Here is a 12,287-nt window from a genome sequence, read left to right as displayed (position 1 = left end):
TGCTATTTCACCAATCCCGACCCCTCGTCAACTAGCAGTGCTCTAGAGATCGCCCATTTCAGCTCAATGAAAAACAAATTTCGCCCATCCGCACAGAACGGAGCCGTCCCAGAGAATTTCAACATTTTCTTCCCTTTCCATTTCTTCCCCGAAACAGTTGACAGCCGACATCTGAAGGAATCTATTGAACGGGCGGAATTTTCCCTCAATCTGGAACTGTGGTTCGGTGAGCAGACGACGGGCAACGTGCTGGCCCTGGCCTCGACGCGGACGCTGCAGCTCAACTTTCATCCGGGGCGGGGCCTTCACTACCATCTGCCGGTGCTCTTTGACTACTTTCATCTAGCGGCGGTCAGCGTGGGAATCCATGCCAGCCTTGTGGCGCTGCATCAGCCCTACATCAAGTAAGTGGATGTAGAACGGTCCGGATCAGAGCGATGATGTTTTACAATCAGATTCTGTTTTTCAGTTTGTTGGTGTAGTTTTTTCTTCTATATTGACTCCTAAAGGAAATGAGATTTTTTCCTCGCTCCCGTTTTTGGTTTATCATTTATTGTTCTATTTTTCCTGTTGATCGGTGGAAACTATTTCAGAATGCCAAGTGCTTGAAAGTTATGAACTTCGTTCGTTTGCAATCGCGATTGAGGTCCCGATTTATATAGGATGGTATTTAATCAAACAAACACGTGCGAAAGAGTAGAAACATGGACAATGAACATATAATTAGATTTATCACATATAGAACAACAAAAAAATAATACTCTTGGTCTATATTTGTCATCGTATAAATGAAATATATCCAAATTATTAAATCTTGTAACATTACTTCTGTCAATTTCACTATTTGGAATCATTATTTATTTATACACACCGTCTTTGGCATTAAGCCAGACAGTCCCTATCCCTCATAACCCTAACTCAAATCACGCTTTTAGACCAACTAAAATCGAATGCGTCACTTTTGTCATTGAAAGTACAAATGCTTTAGTCAAGTGGTGCCGATTGAATGAATATAGATAAATGAAGGCAGAAGTACAGTTTCGGACTTGTAAAATACCGTTTTCATGCTTTACTGACAACGTTGCGCAGATTCCTCAATTCCGGACGACACCACGGCATGTTCTAGATAGTTAGAAGTTGTAAACTTCCGTTCGTACGGTACGTGTTCGTTGGAAACTTGGAGCTACTGTTCATAAAAGGTTGATAACATTACATCTACTGTAAATCAAACACAATTATTTATAAACACTATAGTAAATCGAAATTACAAGCATAAACAATAAAGACGGCAGTTCATATCAATCGCTAAGTGTAGCAGTGTTCTTTACATTTTCTTTCAAATAATAAAATTGACGACACATAATATTATATGTCATCAACACTATTGTGCTCAACGCCAAATAAAATTGTTGAGTAGTATATAGGAAATAATCATCCCCCTTAGAAAAAATGTGGAAAAACGAATGAAATAACAGATCGTTCCCACTAATTCATTTCCAAAATGAAAGTTGAATAATCACATTGAGAATCATCAAAAAAATGTTACACTTAGAGACAATCTACGCTTCAATCAAAAAAATTCCAGGAAGGCACGCCAAAAGTAATCTGGCCTGCGAATGATTGTCGCAAACGGATATGGGTGGTGGCACACTGTAGGGAACTGTGTGGGTGGATTCCATCACATTAACGGACGACAGCAGAGGAAAACATTTCATACAATGGCACGGTTCAATACGGACAGGAAGGGAAAGCATCCGTCCCAATTTAGGTCAACAGTTTATGAAGCCGGAAGCATAATTGCAATAAATTTTGCGCAGTTTAGCCTGCCGGAATGCGAGCCCTATAGCTTAAAAGCTCAGTGACACTTTAATATGCTGGGAGTGATTGCACCGGATCCGATTATGTTTCATTGGTAATGGGTGGAACGTAAAACAATAACGAAAGCAACAGGGAGGTGCAGTTGTAATAATAAATGAAATATGAAATTTATCACGAGTCAATTGTAGCGTTTAAAAACTAAAAGTTCGTAGAAAGCAGCTATGTCGAAACCATTGTTTTGCGCTTAAGTGATCGACAATAGTGAAAAAAGAACTACAAGGGACAGCCTACAGTAGACATAGAATGCCAAGCTCCTTCTTCTTCTTCTATGGTGCTACATTCCAACTGGAATTTTGCCTGCCTTTCAACTGGGGTTCTATTAGCATTTCCTCAGTTATTAATTGAAAGCTTTCTATGCCTGCTATTGCAAGAGTGTGTATCTTGTTAGGCAAGTACAATAGATACACTATGCCCAGGGAGTCGAGAATATTTCCCACCGAAAACGTCCTAGACCGGACCGAGAATCGAACTCGCCATTTCCGGATTGGGAATCATACGCCTTGGCTCGCTAGACTAGCTGGAGACCCCAGCCAGAAGAATACGAAGCTACCATAAGATTGGAGAAAGTATGAAACCGAATCTAGCTACGAGGTCACCATCTTTTCCTAGACGCCGCCCATATGGGTTGTGCCGGGAGGGTTGAATTCACTAGAAGTCCCGTTATCTCCGGGATGTGGAACCTTTAGCGCAGCTTGTTGAACATAGTCTCCCTGATGGCATGGCCAAACGCTTCGTGGTAGCTTTGGATGAGCTGCTTCGTTATCCTATGATTCCTTTGCAGAATAATCGGAAACCTTGTCACTTGAGGAAAACCTTGCCCGTTAGTTGTACGAACAGAAGTTAACGAAACTGCACTGGATGGATGACGAGACATATGTGAAGGTGGACTTCATCCAGATTCCAGGGAACCTGTATGTGACTGCCAAGGATAAGTGTGATGTTCCCGAGAACCTTCGGACACAGAATATGTCGAAGTTCGTCAAGAAGTTCTTAATTTGGCAAGCAATTTGTACTTGCGGAAATCGAAGTACACCTTTCGTTACCGTAAGCACCATGAACGGACAGGTGTATTTGTAAGAGTATCTATAAGGCGAATGATATCGATTTCGTGATTCTAAGCCCTAATGCGACAGATCTAAACCCCCATAGGCTTCGAAACTGCACCCAATACAAACATACTAGGTCATTATTACATTCGGGCATAAAGGCGAAATAAATTAAATGAATGATGCCAAAACTTACAAAACGTCAGTATAAACACAGAGAACAAACGTTCATCTTACGTCGCAAAGTAGTGTAAAACTTTGTACTGGTAATTTTGAAGTATGTCGTTGTGCCCCCGTTGCACGGTGCTAGTGTGCTAATAATGTTGATGGAAATTTTGCCGTATTTTACTTTTTAGCGCTAGTGGTGGCTAGTGTTCAGTCCGTATTGTCACTAGATGGCAGCATAACCTTGTTTACGTAGTGTAAGCCAACGCCATCGCTTGGTGAGATTGAATTTGTCTGGGTTGTCTGCGTTGGTGGCGGTCTGCGGTACTTTACACAGGTTTTCAACAAAAGTTTGTATGAGCCTCCATGTCTGTTCTCTGTGGTTCAAACTTCAGCACCATCTACTCCATCCGCCAGCGAATGGCCTCCGCATCCTCCATCTGGATTGCATCGACAGTCGGAGAATGAAACTGTCCTGCCGGATCTACCGATCTTTTAGTAGCTCGCCACTCAACTGCGCGTTTGCAAAATCCGATTCGATCAGATCTTCACTCTTGGCATGTTTATCATTGAAAATGGCGGCCAGGGTGCGATGGTCAACTGCAACGCTCGCTCTTGCTCGCTCAAGCGTAAAACCACAGACAAACAGACCTAACAGCTTGAACATTTTTCTGACAAATTCATCGCTCAACTCCTCTACCACCATCTTGCGAGCATGTTTCACGAAACAATGTTTCGTATGACATTCTCACCAGAAGGCGCTGGAGTGAAATGTCAATCTCGAAGGATTACGACACTAGCGCCTCTAGTTGTGAAATGCGCAATTAATCAAATTTAAATTGGTCGTTGAAGTAATGGTCGATGGTAATTTATCTAGTGATACGTCTGTTTGTCAGTGGTAAAACGTGCACGGTAAAAAATCAACAAGCTCAATTTAACTGTTCTATCTATTGAATGATAAACTTTACAATCACTATTATCGAAAATGATATTACTTTGATTTTGAAGTGGTGTCACACCTTTCACAAGTGTGTTGAATGCAGACAATTCCATAACATCAACACGATTGATCAAAGTGCTACTCACTGGATGTTGAAATGATAAGCAATTCGATCAGCACCAATAATGTCTCCACTAGAATTGAAAGTGTTATGCTATTGAATTCACAGGTTCAAGGATATTGATTTAAGAGTGGAGTGATATTGGTGTTGTTCTAAAAATAGATGACAGTTCTTTCATCTATTCTGCTTATTTCAAGAGGTATTTCGAAGTGTGAGATGGAGTCATGGTAAGACGAAGGACTTTCAAGCAAAGGTATGTTATTCAAATCTGAGCTGAGGTAATTATATTTTTTTTATTTTGTTGTTTTATATTCAAAATATTGCGCACGTCAAATGGAAGTGGTGGTCTTTGAATGCGACGAGCTCAGCTGTTGATATTGATCTGATTCCAAAGTAGTGCATATTCAAATGCAGAACAGTTCGCATGGACGTGTATATTTTTTACCGTGTGGTAAAACTATCGAGCTGAAGGATTTTCTCGAGAATAAAATAGAGTTCATCACCAAAACGCACCTTAAACAAATATTCACGAATTATGGCAAACTGTACGCGAAACTAATAGAAGATTGCAATAAAATGTTACAATATCTGCTTGGGTGTAGAACAGCGGTATTTAACCTTCGAACTTTAGCATTATTTTGGTTCCCCCTATGTTTTTTGCTGTAATTGAAAATAAACGTTACTCATAAGATATATGATTAATGGACCTTATAAATGGCTCTCCATATAGTTAGCTAAAATTTTCATAAATCCGAGAAACTTCCCAATATTTTTTTTTCAATTTTGAAAAACGAGTTGATTTTTTTATTCATTCTAAAGAATACCTTTTCTGAGCTACAACATATTTTTTTCACACCCGTAGACCATAGATTTGATGTTTATCAAATCAATTTTGAAGGTTTTTGGAGTAAGTAAAATCAAGCTAGGGGTGTTAAATACGCGAAATTATTAAGTTTTTCGAAATTGATTTTAAATAGTTCCCGTGCACCAAAATTCATCAGATTTATCATAGATTCAAGTTATGTAATAATCTCAATACCCCCTAAAAATCTCAATTCAAAAATGTATAAATCGAGCTTCCTACAGGACTTTATGACCATTGAGATTTTCCGAACCTCTTGAAACGGATCTTTCAATCCTCTGGAAGAAAAGCTTCCAAGCCTCTTGGTAGGCGGTTTTTGAGCCACTTAAAAGGCGGCTTCTGAGCAACTTGAAAGGACGCCTCTGAGCCTCTTGAAAGTAGGCTTCCAAGCCTCTTGAAAAAAAAATGTCAAGTCCCTTGAAGAGAGGCTTCCTAACTCTTGCAAGGAGGCTCCTTAGCCTCTTGAAAGGCAGCTTCCTAGCCTCTTAAGGAAAGGCTTCCTAGCCTCTTGAAAGGAGGCTTCCTAGCCTCTTGAAAAAGGGCTTCCTAGCCTCTTGAAAAAGGGCTTCCTAGCCTCTTGAAAAAGGGCTTCCTAGCCTCTTGAAAGGAGACTTCCTAGCCTCTTGAAAGGAGGCTTCCTAGCCTCTTGAAAGGAGGCTTCCTAGCCTCTTGAAAGGAGGCTTCCTAGCCTCTTGAAAGGAGGCTTCCTAGCCTCTTGAAAGGAGGCTTCCTAGCCTCTTGAAAGGAGGCTTCCTAGCCTCTTGAAAGGAGGCTTCCTAGCCTCTTGAAAGGAGGCTTCCTAGCCTCTTGAAAGGAGGCTTCCTAGCCTCTTGAAAGGAGGCTTCCTAGCCTCTTGAAAGGAGGCTTCCTAGCCTCTTGAAAGGAGGCTTCCTAGCCTCTTGAAAGGAGGCTTTCTAGCCTCTTGAAAGGAGGCTCCCTAGCCTCTTGAAAGGAGGCTCCCTAGCCTCTTGAAAGGAGGCTCCCTAGCCTCTTGAAAGGAGGCTCCCTAGCCTCTTGAAAGGAGGCTTCCAAGCCTCTTGAAAGGAGGCTTCCTAGCTCCTTGAAAGGAGGCTTCCTAGCCTCTTAAAAGGAGGCTTCCTAGCCTCTTGAAAGGAGGTTTCCTAGCCTCTTGAAAGGAGGCTTCCAAGCCTCTTGAAAGGAGGCTTCCTAGCCTCTTGAAAGGAGGCTCTTCCTAGCCTCTTGAAAGGAGGCTCCTCCTAGCCTCTTGAAAGGAGGCTCTTCCTAGCCTCTTGAAAGGAGGCTCTTCCTAGCCTCTTGAAAGGAGGCTCTTCCTAGCCTCTTGAAAGGAGGCTCTTCCTAGCCTCTTGAAAGGAGGCTCTTCCTAGCCTCTTGAAAGGAGGCTCTTCCTAGCCTCTTGAAAGGAGGCTTCCTAGCCTCTTGAAAGGAGGCTTCCTAGCCTTTTGTAAGGAAGCTTCCTAACCTCTTGAAAACAGGCTTCCTAGCCTCTTAAAAGGAGCCTTCCTAGCCTCTTGAAAGGAGGCTTCTTAGCCTCTGGACAGGAGGCTTCTTAGCCTCTGGACAGGAGGCTTCCTAGCCTTTTGAAAGAAGACTTCATAGCCTCTTGAAAGGAGGCTTCCTAACCTCTTAAAAGGAGGCTTCCTAGCCTCTTGAAAGGAGGCTTCCTAGCCTCTTGAAAGGAGGCTTCCTAGCCTCTTGAAAGGAGGCTTCCTAGCCTCTTGAAAGGAGGCTTCCTAGCCTCTTGAAAGGAGGCTTCCTAGCCTCTTGAAAGGAGGCTTCCTAGCCTCTTGAAAGGAGGCTTCCTAGCCTCTTGAAAGGAGGCTTCCTAGCCTCTTGAAAGGAGGCTTCCTAGCCTCTTGAAAGGAGGCTTCCTAGCCTCTTGAAAGGAGGCTTCCTAGCCTCTTGAAAGGAGGCTTCCTAGCCTCTTGAAAGGAGGCTTCCTAGCCTCTTGAAAGGAGGCTTCCTAGCCTTTTGTAAGGAGGCTTCCTAACCTCTTGAAAACAGGCTTCCTAGCCTCTTAAAAGGAGCCTTCCTAGCCTCTTGAAAGGAGGCTTCTTAGCCTCTTGACAGGAGGCTTCCTAGCCTTTTGAAAGGAGACTTGATAGCCTCTCCTAGGCTAGGCTACAGCAAAATAAAATCAAAAGATGTAATCAATCACGAAAATTAGAATGTGAAAACAAATCATGAGTTCAATATGATGTCAATAATATCAGACATTCTGAGCCTCTCGAAAGGAGGCTTACGAACCTCTTGAAATGAGGCCTCCAAGCCTCTAGTGAGGAACATTCCGTGTATCTTGAAAAGAGCCTTTCAAAAGAAGGAGAAAAGAGAAATGTAAGACAATGAAAAAAAATAATGAAAAAAGATTAAAAGAAGGCCTCTGGACCTCTTAAAAAAAAGTTTTCGAACCACTTAAAAGGAGGCTTCCGAGCTCTTTGAAAGTATCCTTTCGGGTCACTTGAAAGAAGGCTTCCGAGCTTCTTCAAAGGTGGATTCCGGGCCTCCTGAAAGCAGTATTCAGGGCATCTTGAAAGAAGGCTCCCTAACCTCTTGAAAAGAGGCTTCCGAACCTCCTAAAAAAAATCCCCCGAGCTCCCTTAAGAGGCTTCCGAGAAGCGTAGAAGGATGCTCCCAATTCTCTTGTAACGAAACAAATCAGAACAACACGACCGCAAGGTTGACGTTGGAAACTATTGGCTATCATTTCGATTGAAAATTTTTATTCCCAACGACGGCTTGGGTTGTGTGGTCGTCGTCGTCAGGATCAGCAGCAGTCCAATGAAATTTTTCGCCACATGTCTGTTTGGCTACTATGACATCTGCGGCAGTTAGGTGATGAACTTATTTTGAATAAATAATCACATTGATAAAGATAAAAAAACAGTCGTGGCAGCAGTCAGTGGTGGAGTACATTTTTGCATCGATGGAGGAGTACATTTCTGTATGATGTACCATCGACTGGCAATTGAACCGTTTGTTTGAGAAACTGCATATGTAACATTTTTGGGCAAAATCAGATTTTTATATATTCTGAATCCTCATCCAAAAATACGTATTCTGGCAAAAAAATAGAAAAAAAAATTTTGTTCAGGAATGTATGAAAATATTTTCGTTTGTTTGAGAAACTACATATGTCCACGTACTCTGGAGAGCAATTGTGGAGTACTGCTTACATTTTTTGCACTGAAAGTGCCCCAGGGTGTTGAGTTTTTTCAAAAACTATTGATCTGTATCGAACAAATCGAAAGATTCGGTGCAAGTTTGTCCAAAAACAGTTTTTTGTTGTTTTCTCGAAATAGGGACACGGCAGGTATTTCCGTCCATCGTCGTAGGGGCTAAAACCAACGAAAGCAACGTACATTTGCTAGAACTCCACTGTAGCAGAACGTTTCTCCTGAGCTTACGATTTGGTACGTATGAGTTTTTCAAAAAAGCGTCTCTTTTATTGGTTTTCGAGACTATGACGAACAGACGAAAATACCTGCCGTGTCCCTAGTGTAAAATGGACTTATGCAGATTCTCAAACAAATGATTCAATTATCAGTGGAAGCAGATCTTAAGCCATAATTTTCTTACAAATTCAATCTATTGAGTAATTGCTGTTAGTCAGTGGCGTAGTTACGGGGGTGGTTTTGGGCATAACTCCCCCCCCCTCAGACAAAATTTTTAGAAAATTTTTTCGAAAAAAAAAATGTTCGTAAACTTTCTAACCACCACCACCCCCAACCCCCCTAGACCAATTTTCTGGCTACGCCACTGATGTTAGTGATTAGTGTTGGCGTATATGTGGAAACTAGTCGGTTCTTTTCAGGACGACCATTTTATACAAGAGAAGGTTGAGCCGAGACGAATTTTGATCTAAGTGAAAATTAATCTTCTCAAGAATATGATTTAGTTGGTTGACTGGTACTGATTTGTCATCCATGCAAATAGAATCTTGCAGCGCCTTTTCTGAAGCCGCTTGTGATTCTGCTGCCATCAGTATCAAGTCCAAAATCAGAATCTTGTGAGAAAATTTCACTTGGCTGCTGCTGATGCATACCCCAATATTTTTTTGCAGCGTCTCCCTCCGGAAAGCAACTTTCTGCTGGCAAACCATGCGAGAAAATTTTACTTGAGTGCCGCTGACGACAGCTACTCGATAGTTTGCCACTGAAACGCTACGGACACAGGAACCACCGTCATCGATGCTGGGACCGCTACTGACGCCACAGTTCTTTTCGTTCTCCGTTCCCACTCACCGTAGATTGTCGAACAGAAATGACGCGCGAGTGCGAAACACGGGTCTTTTTATACCAAGAGAAAATAAAGCGGTGGGCCAAAAGACCGTAACTTACATTATTTTGATGTCCGTGCATGAACGGGATTGGTTGATTGAATTAAAGTTTTCAATAGTTTCCCGTAAATAATTGAAATGGTAAATGAAATTGACAAAATGCTGGAGAGTATCTGAGTCGATTGATATATAAATCTCCAAAATCCATCGAAAGATAAAGGCGCTATCAACATTAAAAATTTTAGATGATTTCGTGACGGTCCCCAATTTTAGATTCTGATTTGACACCTAGTACCTGTTGGAATATCAGAAGCAAGCGCCAGTTAGTTTTAGTTGCTCTTTGGTACAGTTTGGGAATATTGTTATTGATGACTGTATATACCTGTTGTTAAAATAAAGAGAGCTGCAGCTACTGGTCAGTCAGTACATCCAACCAGAGAATTTAACATTTTATTACAATCTTGCATTAGCTTCGCGTATAGTTTGTCATAATTTGCGACATATGTACAGTAGGGCAGTTCAAATTTCAAAAATGTTCGAAAATTCCAACTCCCATATGTCTATTAGCATCATTTTGATAATATAGGAGTCCTGGCAAAATTTCAGGCAATTCGGTGGCCATTTAGGGTGGCGCGAAGTCAATTTATGTTTATATGGAAATTTGTATGGGAAAAACTTAAAATTTATTCAAGTTTTCCTACAATTGTCAAATTGGGATGAATTCAAATAAACATCCCCAACCTCCCTTTTGGAATCTATATAAGGGAGACCTCCGGATAACACATTAGTTATGAGTGGATTGAACGGTTCTATTGACAGTGTGAATATGAGATAAATGGCTAAAATGGTGTAATTAGCCGCAACGTAGCAGTGGAAATATAAACCAAAATTAATGAGTTATCCACTGGTTGAGCTCAAATAGACTCCAAAAATGGAGGTTGGGGATGTTTATTTGAATTCATCACGATTTAAGAGTTGTAGGGGGATTTGAATAAATTTTAATTTTTTTTCCATTCAAATTTCCTTATAAACATAAATTGACTTCGCGCCACCCCTAAATGGCCACCGAATTGCCTGAAATTTTGCCGGGACTCCTAAATTATCAAAATGATGCTAATAGACATATGGGAGTTGGAATTTTCGAACATTTTTGAAATGTGAACTGCCCTAATGTACAGTTTGCATTAGGGCCCTTACATTAGGTCCCCGGTCACGAGAAAATAAGAACTGGTTATGTGTTTGTATCTACATTGAATCTATTTTTACACTTCTCCATCGAGGAATGAAATGCTGTATACTTCGACAACCTCAGTCACCTTACAATAAAAATCGACCAAAGACGGGTGTTGAACCCGGCTCCTCCACACTTAGCGCATCTCGACTGACGACTGAGTCCAGATGGTTACTATATACCAGATGAGGAAAGAAGCGACCAAAGGCTAGCATAATCCACGTTTCATGCTATGTGGATGTGAGAATCATCATATCTAGACAACATTTGAAAAGGGCGTAACAGCCAAAATTTATTCCTTCTGATTCTTCGTCCACATATAGAACTACCGTCTACGGGGGTGTCATTGGGCCAAAATGTGGTATGCTCCAAGTAAATGTTACAAAGCTCTAGTAGTTAATATTGGAATCAAGTTGTAATTAGTTAGGTACAAGCTTGAACAATAAATTTACCACTGTGTGAGGAAAAAATAATAAATGAGAGAAATTCTTCAAAGTTATACAGTGTTGACCCGATTTTGTCACTCCCCGATTTTGTCTACCCCCTTTTTGTCTACCCCCGATTTTATCACGTTTTCGACCCGATTTTATCACGTCCCGATTTTGTCACGTTTTCGACCCGATTTTGTCACCCCAAAAAATTTTGTTATTCTTATTATTTTCGTAAATAATACCAAAAACAGCATTGATTTTTATGAAATAACTTTCACCGTCTGTAGTTTATTACGAAAGACTTCTGAGTACCTGGGAAATATTCTGTAAGCAATTTCAACAAGAAATAACGGGTACCGTTCACGCACAAGGCATAAAATGATTCATACTTGTGGAATGAATTAAAAAAATGAAAATATTTTTTTTTTTAATTTTGTCACATACCCTGTTTTATCACCCCAAAATTCACCAGGGGGTGATAAAATCGGGATATTACCGTATGTTGTTTAAAATTGGCCCATTCTCACCCCTCACAGGGGGTGACATTGGGCCACATACAATAAAGTTCAGCGGTGACGATGCAACGATTCAATCGTTCAAAAAAATAATTGCCTACATTACGGCTTTTACCAACTATGTATGGCAAATCAACCAAAGGCTTGACCCAATCTCACCCCTTTTTAGCATGCATTGCTCGTTGCTACGAAAAAGCAAGACCGCTAAATAAATATTCATAAAATTCGATAAAACAACAAACAGATTATCGTAACATGAACACCAGGTATGTCCATGGTATATCATGTAATAGATTTGTTGGGCATTACTGACACTATTTTAATACGGGTTCAGTCGATCAATAGTTTTACATTCAAATTCCAATCATTATGGTACGAGCACAATTAATCCTTGGAATTTGTTTTGTGATTTCCTAGACGTGAATTTTAATATATTTTCGAACCATTTGAAGTTTTCATCAAAATTAGTAACAGTTTCTGAGATATTAGGAGTTGAAACATTTTTCGTTTTTGGCCCAATCTTACCCCCTAGGCCCAATGTCACCCTTAACGACGGTATATATGTAGACGAGGAATCTGAAGGAATAAATTTTGGCTGTTACGCCCTTTTCCAATGTTGGTCTAGATATAATAGCGAGAGGAAGGGTAACAGGAAAAGCAATGAGTGATACTAGTGGAATTAGCACCATGCACCTTTTCCGGCATCAAGCTAAATGGAATTGGGACGATCCATATACTTGTTCTAGGAGGAGCCAACGAGATTCGTTTAGATGTATTGATCGAAACCAAATAAACCAACTTAATTCAATGAGCTGGATTAACAAGCATGTCATTCTCTGATCA

General features: G+C 40.8%; 1 protein-coding gene across 3 annotated transcripts in view; it reads left to right on the top strand.

Annotated features, from left to right (window-relative positions):
* The window catches only part of LOC134211201 (protein FAM135A), a 204,497-nt gene that overhangs the window by 160,841 nt on the left and 31,369 nt on the right, over positions 1 to 12,287 (top strand). For 2 of the 3 annotated variants that reach the window (XM_062687880.1, XM_062687879.1), the window contains one exon: positions 158 to 404. In XM_062687880.1, the coding sequence (XP_062543864.1) occupies positions 158 to 404 (247 nt within the window). Of the gene's footprint in view, positions 1 to 157; positions 409 to 12,287 lie in introns of those variants that run through there. The other variant, XM_062687881.1, reaches the window with a different exon arrangement.

Source organism: Armigeres subalbatus, chromosome 2, assembly GCF_024139115.2.
Source record: "Armigeres subalbatus isolate Guangzhou_Male chromosome 2, GZ_Asu_2, whole genome shotgun sequence".
Taxonomy (NCBI): domain Eukaryota; kingdom Metazoa; phylum Arthropoda; class Insecta; order Diptera; family Culicidae; genus Armigeres; species Armigeres subalbatus.
This window is presented reverse-complemented; position numbering and strand designations above follow the sequence as displayed.